The 21,102-nt window shown below is 36.2% G+C and overlaps 3 protein-coding genes across 10 annotated transcripts in view; 1 reads left to right on the top strand and 2 right to left on the bottom strand.

The window, feature by feature from the left end:
- The window catches only part of LOC116303848 (uncharacterized), a 44,863-nt gene extending 42,987 nt beyond the window's left edge, over positions 1–1,876 (bottom strand). For all 3 annotated transcript variants that reach the window (XM_089025790.1, XM_089025792.1, XM_089025793.1), the window contains exons 1-2: positions 1,686–1,876; positions 520–1,478 (exon numbers count right to left, since the gene is read on the bottom strand). In XM_089025790.1, the coding sequence (XP_088881916.1) occupies positions 520–1,349 (830 nt within the window). In that variant the 5' untranslated portion in view covers positions 1,350–1,478; positions 1,686–1,876. The remainder of the gene's footprint in view (positions 1–519; positions 1,479–1,685) is intronic.
- Positions 1,877–4,336: 2,460 nt separating this feature from the next.
- Positions 4,337–11,259, bottom strand: LOC116303853 (palmitoyltransferase ZDHHC3-like). 4 transcript variants are annotated; one of them, XM_031713463.2, is made up of 10 exons: positions 11,101–11,259; positions 10,035–10,123; positions 9,704–9,771; positions 9,178–9,245; positions 8,643–8,687; positions 7,705–7,766; positions 6,738–6,831; positions 6,021–6,096; positions 5,308–5,413; positions 4,337–4,432 (listed from the first exon to the last, which is right to left on the bottom strand). In XM_031713463.2, the coding sequence occupies exons 1-10, from the start codon at positions 11,217–11,219 to the stop codon at positions 4,344–4,346; spliced, it is 816 nt and encodes a 271-aa protein (XP_031569323.2). In that variant the 5' UTR covers positions 11,220–11,259; the 3' UTR covers positions 4,337–4,343. The 4 variants fall into 4 exon arrangements, with proteins under 4 accessions (XP_031569323.2, XP_031569325.2, XP_031569322.2 ...); XM_031713465.2 differs by having other exon boundaries at positions 6,021–6,093; XM_031713462.2 differs by having other exon boundaries at positions 11,098–11,253.
- A 117-nt stretch (positions 11,260–11,376) lies between these two features.
- Positions 11,377–20,083, top strand: LOC116303852 (schlafen family member 8). Of its 3 annotated transcripts, none has more exons than XM_031713461.2 (8): positions 11,377–11,447; positions 11,526–11,654; positions 13,807–13,917; positions 14,079–14,107; positions 14,719–15,882; positions 16,612–16,716; positions 17,471–18,209; positions 18,779–20,083. In XM_031713461.2, exons 3-8 carry the CDS (start codon positions 13,880–13,882, stop codon positions 19,689–19,691), a joined length of 2,988 nt encoding a protein of 995 aa, XP_031569321.1. In that variant the 5' UTR covers positions 11,377–11,447; positions 11,526–11,654; positions 13,807–13,879; the 3' UTR covers positions 19,692–20,083. The 3 variants fall into 3 exon arrangements, with proteins under 3 accessions (XP_031569321.1, XP_031569320.1, XP_088881922.1); XM_031713460.2 differs by having other exon boundaries at positions 11,526–11,728; XM_089025796.1 differs by lacking the exons at positions 11,377–11,447; positions 11,526–11,654 and adding an exon at positions 12,901–13,079.
- The last annotated feature ends 1,019 nt before the right edge of the window (positions 20,084–21,102 follow it).

Raw genomic sequence — 21,102 nt, 5'->3', positions numbered from 1 at the left:
TGACACTATCTCTTAAGCTCTTGGAGTAAAAAAAAACTTATGAATATAAAAAACGATCAAGAAGAGATAATTTTGGTTAAATTTTTGGGGAATCTTTTCAAAATGAAAAAAATTGGGATGACTGGCGTAAATTATTTTAGGTGATTTAAGAGATTTATTTAAGGAGAATGCATGTGGTGGAATTGTACAAACAAACAGGTATTTAGAATAAATAAAAAAAGATCACATTCAAATCTCGAGACACTTGAAAACATGTCATCGTAATATGTATGTACCACAATATATAAAAAATTTTCATTCTTCACAACATCAAAAAAAATCAATTTGAATATTTTTAGATTGTGGTAAATACCATATTGACAAATTATTCTAGAAATAAAAAAAGAAAAACAGAATGGTTGGCAATTATTTTAATAGATTCAAATGTAAAACATTAATTTCTCAGATACCTGAAATTTTTATGCTTTTATTTTGGGGGGAGGGGGGTAGGGGGTAGGGGGTAGGGAGGGGAGGTCTTACCTTGCTGCCAACATCAATGGGGTACATCCATCCTTGGTGCGATGTTCGATATTAGAGTGGTACTCCAGTAGAAGTTTGACCACATCGTGATGCCCCTTCCAACAGGCGCTGGTGAGGGGTATATCGTTGTTACTACCACTGGGTACATTGACCTTGGCCTTTTTTTCCAGTAGCTTTGCAGCAACATCGGTATGCCCTCCAAGCGCGGCAAACATCAGGGGGGTAAAGCCCTCTTTCGTTCGATGTTCAATATTAGCACTCCTCAACAATAAGAGTTCCACAACATCACAGTGCCCTTTCCAACAAGCAAAGGTCAGTGGACTGTCCTTGTTGCTATCAGATTCAACATTTATTTCAGCACTATGATCCAACAACATGGCTGCCACTTTAACATGGCCAGCCAGAGCAGCAAACATCAAGGCTGTACACCCATCCTTGGTCCGATGTTCCACATTAGCCTTCCTATCAAGAAGTAGAGAGACTATGGCTTCGTTTCCCAGAGTACAAGCCCACGTGAGAGCACTGTCTGAAGTCGTTTCTGTAGGCGAATCAATGTTAGCTTGGTGATCCAGTAAATATCGAGCCACATCGACATGTCCTTGACTACAGGCTTCTAATAGCGGGGTATTGCCGGCTTTATTTCGATAATCAACATGAGCACCACTCTCTAATAGTAATTCTACGATGTCGAGTTTGCCCTGTCGACAAGCAAGACTCATCATCTCATCTAAACTAACATCGGCTTCAGCTACCGAACGAAATACTGGGTCAGATTCATCGATTTGAGCATTTTCGATGCCCTCCACGTTGTCTTCTTCTCCTGAACTCATTATACGAACAAATTAAAGCGTAAAGGCTCTATAACGCCGGTTCTAACCCAAGTATTTCTTGAGTGAAGCGAGGAAAAACGAGAAATCTTTGGCTCACTTTCGACTTGGAGCTTTCATTCTACTGTGATTCTAGGAACAAAACAATGGAATATTAAAATCAACAACACGTCAAATTTAAATGAAACCACTTCCTAAGGAAGGTTTCGTCTTGGGAATGAATATTCCGGGTTGAAACGTTTAGTTTTGAAAGAAGAACAAGACGTGTTGGACGTCCTTACGAGCCCCCACAACCATGCAACTGAATAATTCAAGAAATAAAATAAAAAATGGCGATACCTTGAACGACTCCAGCGCCCTTACAACGCGAATTGGAATGGTCTGTGACTGTGAATAACTAAAATGAAGATTATTGGAATGGGAAGTGATATCTTGGTCGTTTTTTGGGCTGTTTTTTTGAGGTTTTTTCCCTTGTCTTTGCGACAGCCTCTCTTTTCAGCCACCGCGCAGGACACAACACATGCACTTACACCACGCCACCAGGCCTCAAACCTCGACCTCGGGTCAACGGGAGTCCCGCGGGTTCGTTCCTCTAGTCTAGTCTACGAATGCTTACATACGTAACCTTGGCATTCCTGCACTTCCGGTCACATTTTGGATCAAGAATATCAATTTTGTGAGAATTGTATTTTTAGAAAAAAAGAAAGAAATGTTAAGGTAAATTTTTGTGGTAAAGAAACCCAAACATGATATATTTCTAAAAAAGGTTCACCGACCTTGATGAGATTTTTGAAAAAATAATTTAAACTTGAAATCAATTTTTTATATCTTTAAGGGACATTTTATTCTTAATCAATGAGTGGGGTGGTGGAATTCACTTGGTAAGGCATACAGTAAACTTGCCGCTGCCTGTCATGTTGCATAAGAAAATGGCCCCTCCATTGTTTATGATACGTACAGTATTGTTAATTTTGTGGCTTTGTATTTTTATTGTTCCCATTTCGATTCACATTCTGAAAGTTGTGTGCTCCCCCTCTTGAGTGGCCTCCCCCCAAAAAAATTCCAACCCCCCCTCCCCCCCTTTTCCTTCCTGGTAAAAAAATGAATGCTACCCAATCTTATGTTGGGCCATCGTCATGGTAATTTCCCTATTTCAGCAGCTGTTTATATGAATTTTTTCCGAGAAACTAGTGGAAATGAATGAATATATATATATATATTTGTTTATTCCATCTCACTATTTGAAAAATATATCCCCCCAATAGAAACTGTAGTTATTTTGCTTCTCTGTCCATCTCCATCTCTTTTACTTTCCGGTGTTGGTAAAATCAGCGCATGTGTGTCCCCCCCCCCCCCCCCCCCACAGTTTTTCCCAGTGAAGAAAACAAAGATAATAAACTATTGTTATTATCATCAATATTAGTACTTTGGATTAGTTATCTTGCACTAGGTGAAATGTTTCCATGACTTGTTTTATTATTAGATGTTAAATATAAGACTACTAGGGAGCATGTAATCCCATCAAATAATATCTATGGAATTGCCCTAGAGTGCTCACACTAAATCCGTGAAACAAATACTAATTTTTAACACAAAATAGTGATAATTAAAAAATAGAAAACAAAGGATTTTGTATGAAATAGTACTAATTAGTACTATTTAATGTTCACGGTTTAAGTGCGTGCACTCTATTTCACTATGACGTCACTGCTTGTTTATGTGGGGGATAGAATCACCAAATCCAATAGAAAATTCAACAAAATTTGCTCCTAGCGAAACAGTTTAATCTAAAATGGCCTGGTTTTCAGATATAGTGTGTTAATATGTACTAAAAAATATTCTGAGCGTTTGCTGGCTATTGTACTTCTCTTCGTGGATTGATACGGGTTTTAGGACAATTTTCAGTGAATTTGCATTGATTTGACCCCCTCCGACGACCATGATCCTTTGCATTTAAACAATAGATTGTTTTGATGTGACTTCATAGTAAAATAGGACAATTAAACATTTATTAAAAATGAAAAATAAATAGCTTATTGCAATTCAAAAGGAAAAATACGGATTTAAAATTGAGCAATACGAAAATGATTCCAAGCCAAGTCCTCCAGCTCCAGTCCACCTCCTTCTCCTCCCAATCGAAAATTGGATCCAATGTCCAAGAGGCTTCAAATAGAAATCATGGTAAAAGTAAACCTGTCATAGACAACCATTAAGATCAGTTGTTTTTATTTGTGAATTTTCATGTTTACATTTTTATTACAAAATTATTCTTATTCGTACACTTAATTGATTCATCCTGCAAATATTATATTGTAAATATACAAAACCCTTTAACACTGTTAGAACCTTCTAAAGTTAAACAAAATTAATAACTTATATTTCACAATTTTGTGAAGCTGATCTGTGATTGATACATGTGTTAAAGTAAAAAAAACACAAGCAATATTAAGATAGGCAGCAGAGCGGTTCCTAAAGGGGGTGCCTGATCATGATATTCTTCAATGGATCCATCTAAAAACATTCACCTTCTGTGAAGTAAACAGAGTTCTCGCAATTTTCAGTCGAAAGATCAAAAATAGACCCTTCATTGGTCATTCACAAATGGCTATTGCTATATAATGCTTTCCTTGTTTACCTTGTCCATGTGTGTCTTTATTACATCAGTTTCATTAAAAAATAAGAAGTTAAATTTACCCACCCAAAATGTGGGGGTGCCAGGGAATCCCCTAAGCACTCATAGAGTGATATGTGAAAATAAAAAATATATCTTAATAGCCAATGACACTCAACACCAATTTCCCAATTCCTAGCACAACACATAATGGAAAATCAAATACTAATGCTTTTTGGCAACCCCCTTCCTCTCGCTCTTGTTGCCCTTCATGAAGAGTAACCACCATCAGTTATGCTAGAACTTTCAAAATTTACATCTCAGGGGCCTTAGGCCACGTATAAATAGTTAATATTCTTAACACATTCTTTTTGTAATTATTATTATCAGACATAGAACCTGTCAGTCCCTGATGAGCCCACTTGGTTTGCTGTAGTCGTTGATGTACAGGGACAGAACCACAGAAGATAACTACCTGAATAAAGAAAACCACAATTATTCCAGGGTTCCCAGCCATTTTGAAAATAAAAATTCCCTGACTTTTCCCTGACTAAATAACAGCTTTCACTGACCTTGTTGAGCCGCATGGGCGAGCATGGGTCACATGCCTAACTTTTACCTAGGCCCGGCTCTTATATTACGCAGGATACCCAATGTAATTAAACTGTCCGGCATAAATGATACTAAATACTTCAATATCTTTTTTTCATTAATTGAAAAGATTTATCAGTCTATTCGAAAATTGCAAACAGTATGAGTATCACACAGATACTCATGGTTAACTTTAAACAAAATTCCCTGACTTTAGGTGAAAATGGCAATTTCCCTGACCAAATAAAAAATTCCCTGACTTTTCCCAGACTGTGTTTTTCCCTGACGTTTCCCTGACCCCTGGGAACCCTGTATTCTATAATTCAATAAAGATTTTTTATGCACCTATCAAGTTTAAGTCATAGGGGTGGGGTTGGGTGGTATACCCTAGCAAATTAAGCACTGAGGACACTTTAATCTAAGTGGACATACTCAAGGGTGGTGCATTGGTATTCCACTTGCCTCTCACTTCTAGGGTGTCAGGTTTGATTCCTGGGCTTACATCAAATGTGAGCAGAGTACTTCAGCTTCCCTCACCACAAAACCCGCCAAATTCTTATCCTGTGAGTTAGCAATGCCCTGACTTAGAACATCCCAAAGGTTGATCTTTGAGTAAACTGTGTCTGTGTCCTGACTTAGATCAGCTCATAGATTGTTTCAGGGTTAAATTTGTGAGTTATGTAGCAATGCAAATCAGCCTTGAGGTTGTTTCAGGACTTGACCAAATGAAATGTTTTTACAGTGACTGTTCTAGCATACCTCTTCCAAACACTTCTGCTAACAGTGCTGTCCTTGGCTTTCTACTCGTTCTTACTTGCTTCTGGATATTCTCAATGGCTGTAAGGTCTTCGGTGATTGATGAAAACTACAACAACAAAGACGTAATGTGGTGTTAAATGTGCTTGAGGTATTAATCATCATCATCATCAGGTCATCATCATCATCATCATCACCATCATCATCACTATCATCACCACCACTACCATTATCATAAAATAGATTTCAAAAATAAATATTTTAATTTAAGTGTCTAGTTACCACTACCTTCCATATTCCATGCACACAACACTCGCTCGACTCACATTTTAATTTTTACGGAGAGAGGGCTCGAACCAGTGACCCGAACCTTTGGACCGGTAGTGGTGAAAGATAACGCGTTAGCAGTGAATGCCACCCACACTGTATATACATCCATCACCACCAATAATCATCATCATCAGCACACCTCCAGTAACACCATCATCATCATCATCATCATCATCACCAATAATCATTATCATCATTATTGTTATACTTATCATCATCATCACCATCATCAGCACATCATCATCATCATTATCATCACTGTCACCATCATTACAATCAATCCTGATGGTGATGGTGATCATCATTATCATTAATAAAAAAGGTAAACACATGCCATAGAAATAAATAGTAAAAGGTTAATGTGGAAATATATTAACAAATCTTACCTGGTCACACATCATTGCCATAACGAAAAGACCAAACAAGAAAGACTCAATCATCAAGATGATGGTGTAGATACTACTGGTAGTAAATAAAGACACTCAGTTATTGAATGACACAGACAGACATATGGACAGACTGACTGATGGACACACAGACAGATGGATGGAGATGGACAGAGAGAGTGATGAAAAGACAGACACAATTAGACAGATAAGACTCAATCATCAAGATGATGGCTTAGATACTACTGACAATAAATAAAGACACTCTGTTCTCATTATTGACAGACAGACAGAAATGAGCAGACAGGATGTTGTTTCCCTTTGCATGCTTTCAGTTCAAACCCATTGAGCTGCACCACTGGGCCCGGTTGTTCAAAGCTGGGTTAGCGCTAATCCAGGATTAACTCTATAGGTCTTATTAAGAGTTAACCCAGGATTAGCACTAATCGGCCTTTGAACAACTGGGCCCTGCTGTACCCATTAAGGCGATTAGAGATAACAAATAACAAGCTCCATAGGCAGCGTGAGTTAGGAGGATGGGGAAAGGGGGGGTGGGGATAGTGAATAATTTACGATCTTGTTCTCTTGTCATATTCTTTCAAACACTGCACACACTCTTTTGTACATGACACAGCTATCAGGATAAAAGGCAAGTGTGTGTGCGTGGGAAGGGTGGGCATGGGTGGGCAGGGGGAGGGGGAGGGGTGGATGACTTACAATCTTGTCCTCTTGTCATATTCTTTGGAACATTGCACACACTCTTTTGTCCATGACACAGCTACCAGGATAATAGCATATAAACTAAGTAAACCTTAGAAAAAATGAGGAAAGAACAGTTAGTTGATTCAATCAAGGGAAAGACAGGTCGGGTGCACTGCTAATGTGTTGCCTCCAATGTGAGCTGGGTTTGATTCCTGGACTCAGTTTCATATGTGAGTAAAGTTGTTTGTTGACTTTTTCCTGTACTTCAAGGATTGTTCTCCACCTTATCTTGTTTTCCTTTCTCCACAAAAATCAATTTCTAAGTTCTAATCTAAAAAAAAAGTTTTAGACTTATTTTTTAGAATTATTATTAATTAAAGTTTAACAATATTGCTTATGGGTTTTTTCTTACAAAGTTTTTGAAATAAATAAATAGAAATAAATAGAAATAACAAAAAATGACTAATGACATTGTCTAGAATGGTTTGGTACGTAGGTTTGACCATTTTATTTATATTTTTGTTTCTTCCACGTTGTTTATTTTATAACCAAGCTTTCGCGCTACTAATGACATAATGAAATAACAAGAATAATAAAAGAAACAACATATCAAAAGAAATGAAAGGAAATTGCATTGAAGTCTTGGTCATAGATACCGGTGCCTTTTTAATTTTTATGAAGTGATTCTAAGTTTTAATTTCATATCATATTTTCATCTATTATAGAGTCTAAGATTGTTAATAAATTTTTTTTGGATTTTTGGAGAGTTTTTGGATTTCTGTAAAGACATTAAGACTTCGTAATGCCTATAAAAACTGTTATATCATCATCATCATCATCATCATCATCATCATCATTATTATTACTAGCTCTATTGTGATTGTTTCAAGCACTATGCCACAATAGCCAAAGCTTAATAGATAGGTTTAACATTTTTTTTTTCCTAATGGTATTTACTATTTTATGAGTGTGAGTTACATACCTGTATAGAATAAGAATAAAAAAAAGTATTTTTGATTGCTTTCCCCAACACAGTTATTGATCCTGGAAACAAATGAAATAGATTATTTAGACATTATACTGTGTGATAGTTACATATTAGCATTGTAAGTTTTATTATTTTTCAAGTTTTTTGCAGTGCAACTACACCAACCAAGGGCACCCAGACAAATGTTTGTAAAAACTAGCCAATCACAATTGTGTATTTACAGCTATTCTTAAACACATGCGTCCTCTAGCGATCGTTTTTGTCACAACGAAGAAGGTTTTGGTGGACGTCAATCACAAGGTGTTTCCATAACATTGTCAGAAAACACAAAGCTATAAGGGCACATGCCTTAGAATGTCATGGAAACGCCTTGATTGACGTCCACCAAAAGCTCCTTTGTCGTGACAGAAACAATCGCTAGATCGGCGCGTGTGATTGAGAATGGCTGTAAACAAAAATATTCTGTGCCAATTTCCATTTTTTTCTCTTTAAAAGCATATATTTGATTTTATATGAGGGAGTGCATAATCACGAGTGAAAAAAACAGTTTAAATCCAGAATTCATCTGTTAACCAGTTCAAAAAAATGTAATTTGTGAATTAAAATTTGTTTGGGTGGCCTTCGTTAATGTGACAATAGAAGTTTTACAGTCACAATCCATGAAATGTGTCGATGGTAGCCATGACAGGAGGCACAACAAAGTCTTCTCCCCTGGCAAACAAAATTTCTCATGTCAATCAGATGAGAGCAGATTCAATATTGTTCCTGCCTCCCATCATGGCTGCCATCACGTCATGGTGCAAAGCATCTATAGGATTTGCTTGCTTGCATTTTTGCCAAAAATTGCAGGGCTCCCATGCCTGCCCATGATCCTTTTGACAGTGTTAATAGCATCTCAAAATCCAACTACTGTCAGTCATAATTATTCATACCAGGGACAGTGATGGTCCATCTTCTTGATACACCTTCTACAAATCCTAAATGAAAACAAAGAGATTTAGTACATTTTTGCGGATTCAAATTTTAATATTTTTAATGCCCTTTTAGTTTAGTCTGTCTGTAGCTTAAATATTTATTTATTTACTTTTTTTCTGCATTACCTATGAATTTGTTTGTGCTTAAATAAAGATTATCTATCTGTCTGTCTATCATCCATTTATTCATTCTCCTCGTCTGTCTGTCATTTATCAAAGAATAAAGTTCAATGTCTGGCTGTCTTCTTAACTGTCTCCACTGGTAAAATAAGGATATATAAATTCAAAATCAGTAGATTGTTTCTAAAAAATTTATGCCAATTAGACGAAGTCATTTTCACGTCTCTCATGACCATTATCTTTGAAAACATTATATAGATGGTTGATAAAAAACATGTGAAAGATTTTGATAGCCAATGGACCAAGAAGAAAGCAGCTGCGTGTCACAGTCTACTGGTTTTCAAGGTATAGCAATAATTATCTCTGTCAGTACCTGCAGTGGTGTGCTCTGGGTGGTCTATAAGCTTCGCATTTAGTACATGCTGTCCATTCTGACTCACCCTACGGCAACAACCATAAAAAATAAAACATTAACCATGTGAACTACAGGAAGCCCAACCAGGCTATGTGCAATACATCTGGGGGGTACTCTTGCCCGTTTAGGGTAGGGATGTGCCACTGAGCCCTCTGAACCCTGACCCTGTTTCAGAGTAAAGATTGCTGAAATTCATACCCTGTTCCAGAGCAAGATCGCTGAAAACCATACCCTGTTCCGGTAGTGCGAAAATGGATACCCTGTTCCAGAGAGGAGAGAGCGTGATTTCATATACCCTGTTCCAGAGCGAGCGTGATTTTATATACGCTGTTCAAGAGTAGAATCGCTGAAAAGCATATCCTGTTTGGCGGCACGTACCTGTATAGCGAATATAGAGGAGTACCCCCCCCCCCCCCACCCCCAGGCCAATACATTTTTAATATAAAATATTAACAAACTAAAATCAATTAATTTTTTAACTTACATTTTCAGAATTGCGAGCTTTATTTATTTCTGAAAAGTCCAGGCTTTCAGTCGGTAGGGGAACAACTCCTGAAAAATAATCATTTAAAGACTGTAATACGTACATACATACATACATACATATATACATACATAAACTTCATTTTTCCACACGATTTAAAGTAATTAAAGCATACGCTTATGATTGGTTGTTTCTGCACCAATGAGCATCAATCATAATTACTGATGTGAGGATGGATGGATAAATGGGATGGATAGATGGATAGGAAGATAAATGGATAGTTTGATTAGCTGATCAATTAACAAACCCTCCTCCACCCTGTCTTCCTTACCTGGGTCTGAAAAAGAGGCCCGTGAATGTGAAAACAGGAGTAGAAATGCTATAATATTGAATATGATCACATGAATGGTACCCCAGATGCTGGGGAAAAAACAAAAAACAAACAATCAGTTACATAATTTTGTTGGGCTGCATTCATAATGTATGACAGAGGGGGGGGCAGGTGAAATTGAGGGGGATCGGGAAATTTTTGATAGATAAAAGGCGGGGATGGGCAAATTTTTATCAGAAAAATGGGGGGATACACAATTTTTGGAAGAAGCTACAAGCCTTGCTTAGGGCGGGGGATCGTATTTTCTTGCATGACTTTAAAAGGGGGTGTTGAGAATTATTCTGGACATTTCAAATTTTCACCTGCCCCCCCTCTGCCATACATTATGAACGCAGCCTTAACGGCTATCGATATAATGAAAATGCTTTCAGAACGATCGCAGAAAGATTTCAGAAAGATTTTCGTCACTTTTTTTATAGTACATACTGTAAATAATCCCTTGAGCCAATCGATAGGAGATTTGATCAGTTGTATTCGAACTCAGTGTTTCATTTTAGAGGGCTTGAAACAGGCCAAAATTCATGAAATGATAGCCTGAAAAAAACTCAAAGTGTTCAAGGTACCGGTTCGAGCGTCTTCACTGTAACGTCTATGAAAATTACATACGATACTTGTTTTTTACTCAAAGAAATTATGTATAAAACGAATGAATAATGAATGAATTTTAGCTATCGTTTTCTCCAGCTGAAGTAAAACTAAGGCGGCCCACAAAACAATTCAAGCTTAACTAAATGATAAGCTTATTAATCTTTGTCCTAATATATCCAACTAAATTCATATTTAAATGCCATAAATGAGCGTAGGAGTCTCTGTTTTTCGTAGGTTACCTGTCTTAACCTTTATTTTCTTCGTTTTTGTTCAAGAAAAACAAAGTAAATCAGAAGAAATAGCACTTTTTCATCATATACCGACATTAAAATGTCAGAATGAAAATAAAAGCTTCAAAGCTTCCGTCTTCGCCTCAAAAATTTTTTTTGTTTCGGTAAAAAAAAATCATACTTACTACCTGTCTGAGATAGTTGGGATGACAACATGGTTGACGATACAATAGTCGGCGTAAATAACAGCGGAATAAGTGAGGATTATGCAGCAAATGCCACAAGGATCGCGACGAAACACCGCCATCTTGGATTTTGAAGGAGGAACCACAGGAAGACCAGTTGGGCTGAGAAGAACCACAGGATATCGGAAAAACCGATTTCGTAACGAACCATTACGATTGGTTTACGAGACACTTGGAACTACCGAGACAAACCGAGACGAGTATGTATAATTCCCGAGAATCCAGTTAAAAGCGCGCGAATCGACATTGGGACGCTACGGAATAGAAGACAAGCTTTTAATTAGTCGATGGTAAACCCTCTAAATCTTTACTACTTATTACTAAAATGTCATGTTAAGTTGATTTTAAGTTTCTTTCTTCATAAATAGCAAAAACTACGTTGAAACATTGGCACGTAAAGCAAATCGAACAAGGAAGGGATCAAAGAGCTATAGAAGCTCAAACAAACCTGGAAAACAACGACAAATCCTCAAGGGGAAATCCGCTCAATTTCTAAAGTAACTAAGCTTATGTACTGTAAAACGTCATGATAAGTTAAGTTTTAGGTTCTGTTTTCGCCAAGTAGCAGAAGGTAGGTAATTTTGCCAAGTTGCTGTGCAACAGAAAGTTTCATTTTCTAGAACAGCCAACGGTGCGTTTGAAAAATGTCCATAAGAAATTTAGAGTTTTCCATTGGAGTTTGGTTGAATATTCAGTCGCGGTATTCATTAACAGATCTCTTCACCTCGAGCACACTGTTTTCACATTTCAGACCACATGTCATTTCCCAGTAGAAAGTAATAATTACTTTAATGAGAAGACATGAAAATGGATCTCATTGGAATGACACATGGTCTGTAATGGGCAAACATTACACCCTGGGTAAACTGTGTTCACATACTTAGTTATTCCAACCCCAAAGTATCTATTCTGGAGGATGGATACAGAAGAGCAAGCAGTGATGACACAAGGTTCCAAGTTTGAATATTCTTGAGCCAAAAAAAAACCAGTTAACTTCAATAATGACGATTATTCTTGAGATTAGGGACACAAACTGGGCTGGAGATGAGATCCAAAATCTTTAGACTCCCAGATATTCCGGGAGAGTTTGTAGCTTCCTTGACTGAATTCTAGAAGCAAAGTCATATGCAATTGGAAACCTCAAAGTAGTTCATTGTTATAAATGTTGAGAATTTGGTGTGACCCACAGTGTGGACATAGTATTTTTATTTCTCTAACTGAAAGATTGATATTCAAAGCTAATTGAATGCAAAGAAAAAATAGGGGGTCTGACACAGTACTATTACTAGTATTACGAGCTATATGCAACTAAATCTAAATTTTCCATTCATGTCTGCACAAACCTGGGTTCTAGTACTTTATACATTCCCTTGAAACTTATGGAATTATCTTTGTAATCTCCAGGGACCCTAAAACATATATTTTGAATTGATTTTGAAACTAAAAAGGTCAAAATAATTTTTTGTTTATTCATTTTTACAAAGTCGTCTATGTTTGTCAAATTTGAAACAAAACCAACCAGGTCAGGCAATACAAAATCTTAAGCATGTTTCGAAAAATGCCTCTTTTCATCTCAAAATTTGCAAAAAGTTACAAAATCTTTTATCTGATTATAGAAAGGTAGTCAAAATGAGATATTATTTGGAGATATTTTCAAAACAATGCTAATAAATGTTAAAAAAATGAGTTAAACAAGACTTACTGTCTTGTAAGTTGATGTTTGAGGGTTCAGAGGGTTTATTTTTGAAGGTTTACAGTATGTACATTTAATATACACTTATTTCAATATGATATACTTATTTCAATAAAGTTAGTCACCAAAAAACCTAGAAAGCTAAGATCAATGAGGATCATGGGAAACAATTCATTTCAAACAAGTAGAGCTTTTGATACAATTTGCAGCTTGAGGACGCAAAGGAGAGGTGAGACTGTAACTGGTAAAAGATCTAAAATCCATCAACGCACCATTTTACATGTTTCAACCGCTTTAATAACTGTTATTAAAGCAGTTGAAACAGCTGAAACATGTAAAATGTGTGTACCAATAATAATCTTGTCGGTCTCTGCTTTGTAGCTTTTCAGGTGTTTGACTTTATTGAAATAAGTATACACAAAAAGCCCTCATGAAAAATCCTGTTAAAGTGCCTATATATACCCTAATCCAATATTTCAGTGTTCTACATGAAGTGAATAGTTGAATGGTAGAATATTTTTATATGATATGAGTGATGCATCTTGGAGATATCAATTTGGTTTATTCTTCCATTATGTTAATGAATGGTGGGGTCATAGTAGTCATTATTAAATATACAAAACTTTTCTGGGGCAGTAAATCATCCTGTATAGAACATTGTCTTACCAAGGGTTTAGAGAAAGGTTATTGCAAATTCATTTTCTCATAGTAATCAGTGTTTCAATTTATAACTTAAATTCAATAGCCTCCTATGACATCACACTCATTAAAAAACATTGTAAGTTCCAAGAAGTATCACTCAAATCATGATCATATAAAAATCTTTTGCCATTTAACTATTCACTTTATGGGGTTTGATAGAAACTGAAATACTGAGTTAGGGGTCATAGGCACTTTAACTTTTCAGGTATTTTAGAATCATACTGAAATTTTGCTAAACAATGTTTCATTGATAGAAATACAGAATGAGCAACTTTAAAGAAAGTAGTTTATCCTTGGAATAAGAGTGCTCCTAACACTGGTTTTACTATGCAGAGAGGCCAGAGTTCATCCCCCAAGGGCAAAAGGTAAGATATACTACTACAGTAAGTATTTTAGGGTCGTGGTTTTCAAGAACTCATCTTTTTTTCTTCTAATTTTCCTTGTTCATATTGTAAGCTAAAATGATTAGCATATTAACTTTATAGCTTATTCATTTTTCAATTTATTTTACATTTATAATTTGTAGTCCAAAGGGAGCTCCAGATCTCAACACAGGTATGTACATTTTCTCTACAATTACAGCGCTTTTTATAATTCTGGGACCTACCAACTCCAGACGTCTGGCGTTCTGGCTTCCGTCAATCAAACTCACGACGAGCCAAGTTGAATTAGATTGTGAGCGACTGATTGAAAAATTCTTGCGATTTGACAGCCACTTTCACATGTCGTGGTAAACATGGCTACGAAGGGCCAATAGTTCTTCCTGATTGGGATAAAATCCTGAAGATCAAGCATAAAAACAAACTCAAACATATTTATTAAAAGACATTTTCTCGGACATGTTAATATTTTGATTTTAACTTTACGATTGGAATCAAAATACCTCAGTGTCCATTTAAAGGTGAGGTAATGGTTGTCTCTGATTGGTTGAGGGCCCGGGGGGGATGCTATTATCGATTGTGCAGATTGGAATAAGCTTGGCCCGTTGTAAATTTGATTGATGGAAGCCAAGATGCCAGACGTCTTGAGTTGGTAGGTTGCAGAATTATTAAAAGCGCTGTTGGATAACACAATGTAAACATAGATTTAAGTTTATCTCAGATGAAATCAAGGTTGCATGGTTAAATTTGAAGATTTCATTCCTTTAAGTTATATTGTCTTTATAGGGTCTTCTAAGAGGAGAAAACACAATGAAACAGACAAAAATGGCACAGCAATTGCTCAACGACCTGAATTACGAGGTAATTCCTCTGAAAGGTCCTCAACTGTACCCAACCCAGCTGAGAGTAGAATGGACATAGATATTGTGAATCAAGAATCTGCTACTTCCAGTCAAGAGAGAATGGACACCATTACTAAGGCTTCTGATAAACCACCTCAAGATCTCATTCGTCTTCAAAAATTGTTTGCAGAAAATGTTTTGTTGATAGATGTAGATTTCAGCAAGAAGGCAAGCAAGGAAGAAGCTGGATTAAGCAAAGTTTTAGAGGCAGAAACTGCTATGAGAAATACTTGTGGTGGTGTCATCATACTTAACAACAGAGCAGCACAAGCAGAAAGTTTTCAAGACAGAGATAAATGGCTTTCAAAATTACAAGAAATGAGAAACAAAAAGTTATCGCAAGTAAGAGATCGAGATACTGTTGAGGAAATCCTTGACTTTGAAGGATTGAACAAAATTTTCGTGAGGAAATCCTCAATTGTTCTGACTGAAGAATCAAAATGTCTTCTTCAACGCTGTGAAACTAGAAATCAACGTGTTACAAGTTACCCTGTAATATGCAGTATCCTTAAGGGGGAAAAAACAACATGCTGCTGTGTAAGTGATGAAAATAAGATGACATCATTCATCCTTGACAGCAAAATGCCATTTCCAGAGTCAAGGATTGCAGAATTCAAGCATCTGACAGGAAAAGATTTAGCAACTTTGCTTCGCAAGGAACTGAGGGAATATGTAGTAGCATTTGCCAATACTGCTGGAGGAACCATCTACTTTGGCGTAAAAGATGATGCATCCATCGTTGGTCAAAAAGTTAACAATGAAGAAAACAAAAACATTTGTCTTAAGATTGAGGAATGTTTGTCTTCAAAACTATGGATTCAATATTCTGGTAAAGAGGTTAAACCTGTTAAAGATCAGCATTATAACTATGAATTCTTCCCTGTAGATGGAGCAGAGGACAACACTTTTGTCATAGGAATTCATATCTGTAAATTTGGAGGCAATGTGTTTTTAGAGAAGCCAATTTCTCATGTGCTGAATGAAGACAATAAAATAGTGCAGATGGATTTTGAAAAATGGATGGGTTTGCACAAGCCTAGTTTAACAGGTAAAAAATTGTCATTCCTGGTAGTGGGTTTTTTTAATTATTTAGTGATTTACATTTTCTGTTTATAATACAGTATTTTTATAGGACCCTTCTGTAAACCACTGAGATGAAATATCGATAATATGCCAAAATATCAATATCACGACTAAATTACAAGAAAAACTTTGATAAAGAAGCTCAAAATTAGTTAAATACATCGTAAAAACTGATAGGAAATAAATTTACGAATAGTCTCATTCAATATTTGAAGAAAATAATCATCCTTCACTGACAAATAGCTACACACATAGCACACTACGTAGTTGTCCAAGTTAAAGCTGTATTTTCGAACCCAAAATGTTATCGTTTTTACCTTGAAAATCAACACTCCAATAAATAATTTGTCTTTTCTTGCTTTATGGTGTGGAGTTCTGAAAAATATTTTCATCTTCTAAATCACTTAATCTTTCATTAACACATTTTTTATGTTTTGTCAATAACACAATTTTTATGTGTTATCCCCAGACAAAGCAAAGTCACGTGATCAATTTTAACCAACAATATGCTAGAATTTTGGAGAGTGAACAAAGATTGTATATTCATTATAATAATGCAGTACTGAAGCTTGAATGCGATACAAATAAATTCCTGACAAGTTGCAAACATAACCTATGGATCCATTATTATTATCATCATCATCATTATATAATTATTTATTCCTAATCACCCTACAATTTTTCTGTATTCCAGATAATAATGACTACCGGGAGAGATTTGAGAAGAGGAAGCGGGGAACTTTCACTTACTATTCTGTAAAAGAAACAGTGAAAGAGTTTGTTGCAAATTTAACATCAGGTATTTAAAAAATGGTGTGTGCATGCGTGTTATATTCACTCGTAGGTGAATATAGCAGCATTAGACGTAAATTGTGACCAATGAGTGCTCCAGATTTATTCTATTCACTTATGTCAAAATACTAAATTAGATTAGTGTGCTAAATTAGATTAGTGTGCTTATTTTATGGGAGTTATGTACTTTTGGGTTGTTTTGCATTTAGTTTAAATGAGGCTCTGGGTAGTTTTGGTGTGGCACACCTAGCCGCATTGAAACGGCTACAACTTCGTCTTGAATAACTCGATCTGCAAGCGCTTTTCACATAATGTCAGGAAAGGATTAAAGGTTTCAAAAATGATAAATTTGTTTAAAGCAGCCTTTTTCCTTATGACATAATGGTGACATCATAGAAATTGTTTACCACTTATTTTCTTGAAAAACAGACCTAAATTTACAAAGCGACTTACACCAGTTGATATAAATATAAATTTCCTGACATCGTGTGAAAAGCCCTTGCAGATCGAGTTATTCAAGACAAAGTTGTAGCCGTTTCAATATGGCTAGGGAGGTGTGCCAGACCAAAACTACCCACAGCCTCCTTAAGCTGTTTGCAAATCACAGGTACCTAAAAAAGATGAATGTACTTTATAGTAGACTTTTGGAAAATGATTGTGTTTTTGTTTTGTTTTTTTTTGTTTTGTTGTTGTTGAACATATCAATGATAGTTACCAAAATTTGTATGGGATGTTCTCCTGAAGCACTTTAATCTTTTCAGCGTCTCAAGGAAAGCTGAAACTGCATCCATCCCATGCTGTCAAGTGGATCAAACATCAAGCCTTGGATATGTTTGTTGAAACCACAAAGGAAACGTTCAAGGAAAACAAGTGGCAGTCTGGGATAGCATACATTGAAAGGTGCTGGGAAGTCAACTTAGGTCTCCCCAGCACAAAACCAGATGATGTCATCTGTGATGTTTTAATGTCTTGTCCCCAAATGCCACTTGTTTTTGTGTCTCTGACAAATTCAGGCAACCCTAGTGAGGCCAGCTGCTCTTACAACAGGAAAGTGGCTGCAAAGCTGAAGGCTGCGCTTGTGCAGGAAGCTGGCTGCTTAGAAAAATTTTATATCAAGCCTGTTGTTATTTCACACCAGCAGTTAGTTTCAGAGGATGCAGCTTGGATTTACTCAGAGACCCCTCTCTACCCTAAGACCTACAAAATGAATAATGACAAGTATTACAAGGTCTTAGAAGCACTTGTGCTGGTTTTGGCCAGGGCAAATGTGATGGCTTCTCACATTGTTGGCCAAGGTCTATTCAATTTGCTTACCTATGAGCAGTATAAGATCCTTCACGGGTTCTACGAGCACAGTTATAAAGTACAAATCACAGGGCCTCCTGGTAGTGGCAAAACTGTCCTTGCCCTTGAAAGAATACGTCGTCTTAGGAATACTGGCTGTTCTTATGATGAAGTGCTATTTCTGTGCTCAAACAAACCACTGAAAGCCAGAGTGAAGTAAGTTTTTATTATTGTTGTTTATTGTAATCACCTTAAGGAGTTCATTCAACTTTCACCTGGTGGAAAATGTTGTGCTAAATTGTATTATAAAGTGAAACATATTTCAGTTAATATGGCTTTTCTGCCAATCAACTACACATTCCCTATAATGTCCTGTATTTATTAATTATGTGTGCCATGTGCCATGAAATGTTCTGTTCATTTACACTTGTAATGATTTGCAAAGATGATGAAAAAATTGTACAAAAGACTCCTAATTGGCTGTGTTTACGAATACACAATGTAACGTTACATAACTGAGCAGCTATAAATATAAAATCCACAAGAACACTCCCTCTGCTAAGTTCAAGCAGTCAGCTGTGTGATGGCTGAGAACAGCCCACCCAGTGACAAATCCCTGCATTCACGTGGGCCATACTCAGGATTAAGTTTTCCCAGCTTGTCTTAGATCTGGCATGGCTAACTCACAGATCGAATTTGAATTTAGCTGGTTAGGTTTTCAACTTATGGTATATGGTATGTACAACAGTTAAAATTACTTAATATATTTTTAAACTTTCTTTCAGAAACATGATGACTGGTGATGGACAGTCATTATGCATTGTGATGACCTACCATGAGATGAATTCTCTTTTCAAATCAGATGCAGGTTTCAACATTAAGCTAGGCAACATTAAACATATCCTTGCCGATGAAGCCCAAAATTTTCAAGTGGGTGATTCCCTTGACTGGTGGTCTAAGTTACATGCACTATGCAATGACAGAGACTGTTCTAGTTTTTGGGTCTTTTTTGACCTTGCCCAAAAGATTAACAACAACAGTGTAGTGAGCTTGAAGGAATTCTCTAAGAAAGAGTTAAAAACGGTTATTCGCCAAACCCGTAATGTACATAGGCTCATTACTAGTAAGTACATAGAGGTAGACCCACAAGTCAAAGTTGGTCATGACTTTGATGGTCAAAGAATTGATGTTCTTGTGCCTTCTACATCAAATGCTGATTGCCGAATGGAATTGCATTTGATGTATATTCTTATTTCTCAGCTACACAAGTTAATTATTAAGGATGGGCACCATCTAAATGATATCACAGTACTCTTTAGTGATTCTAAGCAAAAAGACTTTTATCAAAACTTGTTTGTACAAAGGACAAAATTCAGTTGTCCTATAAGAAATGGGGAAGAAGTATCAAAGAATGGTGTTGTCTTTGATACTATACGACGCTATTGTGGGGTGGATGCTAACATTGTAATTGGATTTTGTCCTGAATATTATAACTCAGACTCTCAAGACAATAATGCTTTAATGACAGCTTTGTGTAGCAGGACAAAATTGAAATTAATTTTGATCTTGAAAAATGAAGAAGAAGCTGATAATTTTGATTTGGCTCCAGAAAAGCTGAAACGTCAAAGTGCATTAGTCAAATGTGCAAGTGTTAAATTTGGAAACATAAAGGGTGTTAGCAATTTTTCCATGCAATAATTACAGTGCAAATCGAAAAACCGTCATCCTCGACTCTGTGACATTAAAAAAAATGATTATGATACATTTCAAGGCTGATAAACAATATCGAACATGCAACCAAAATGTTACAAACTTTTTTTGTAATGGCTTTATATACAGCTATAAGTGGTAGAATTTTTCAATATTGTTTAGGATCCCAAATTTTTCATTAGTTCCATCCCCATTTTTATCTTTTAAATGTTGAAAGTATGTATACTCTATTTACATATTATATTAGAAATTTTATAGAGTCTTTGTAAAATTGTTGAGGAATGATAACCCTGTTACTAAATTATAAACAGTGCATGCCAAGAAAAAAATATTAAAAATTGTAGTTTTATGATATGAGAATAAAGAAAGTATAAAACATGTGCATGCTTTTTATTTTCATATTATATTTATTATTTATTTGTTTGTTTGTTTATTTATGTTCTGATTTGTTTACATATTATTTATCTATTTACGTATTTAGTGTTTTTCTTATCTGTTTATATATCTATCGCATTCCCAGTACAAAAAAACTCATTCCCAGTACACAAAATCTCATTCCCAGTACACAAAATCTCATTCCCAGTACACCAAATCCCATTCCCAGTACAAATCTCATTCCCAGTACACCAAATCCCATTCCCAGTACAAATCCCATTCCCAGTACACCAAATCCTATTCCCAGTACACCAAATCCTATTCCCAGTACACCAAATCCTATTCCCAGTACACCAAATCCCATTCCCTGTACACCAAATCCTATTCCTAGTACACCAAATCCTATTCCCAGTACACCAAATCCTATTCCCAGTACACCAAATCCCATTCCCTGTACACCAAATCCTATTCCTAGTACACCAAATCCTATTCCCAGTACACCAAATCCTATTCCTAGTACACCAAATCCTATTCCCAGTACACCAAATCCCATTCCCTGTACACCAAATCCTATTCCTAGTACACCAAATCCTATTCCCAGTACACCAAATCCTATTCCCAGTACACCAAATCCCATTCCCAGTACACCAAATCCTATTCCCAGTATGACAAAATATGTGGACTTGTTGTTTCTTTCTCAAACCAAACTGGGCTAGAACTTTCTGAATATTGGTATTGTTAAACTATTAATATTATTTTAAGATTTATGCAGCTTTGTCGGTTGAAATTTGTTCTTTCTCCTAAAAACAAACAAACCTGGGCCCAGTTGTATAAAGGGTGGATAGCGCTATTAGAAGGATAAATCCTTCTTCAGTGAATAAGTCGATGCTGTTATCCAATAAATTTATGCACTGGAAAAGTTTTATCCGGCGCCCTTAGGTAACACTATCCACCCTTCGAACAATTGGGCCCAGATAGTGATGTACACCCCTTGTACCACCAGGAACGGAAAATATAATTTTGC

The sequence above is a fragment of the Actinia tenebrosa genome, unplaced genomic scaffold (assembly GCF_029948245.1).
Source record: "Actinia tenebrosa isolate PJP-AT-01 unplaced genomic scaffold, QUT_ActTen_1.0 PGA_scaffold0__85_contigs__length_37466705, whole genome shotgun sequence".
NCBI lineage: Eukaryota > Metazoa > Cnidaria > Anthozoa > Actiniaria > Actiniidae > Actinia > Actinia tenebrosa.
Note: the sequence above shows the minus strand (reverse complement) of the source record. Positions and strands in the feature narration are given on the sequence as shown.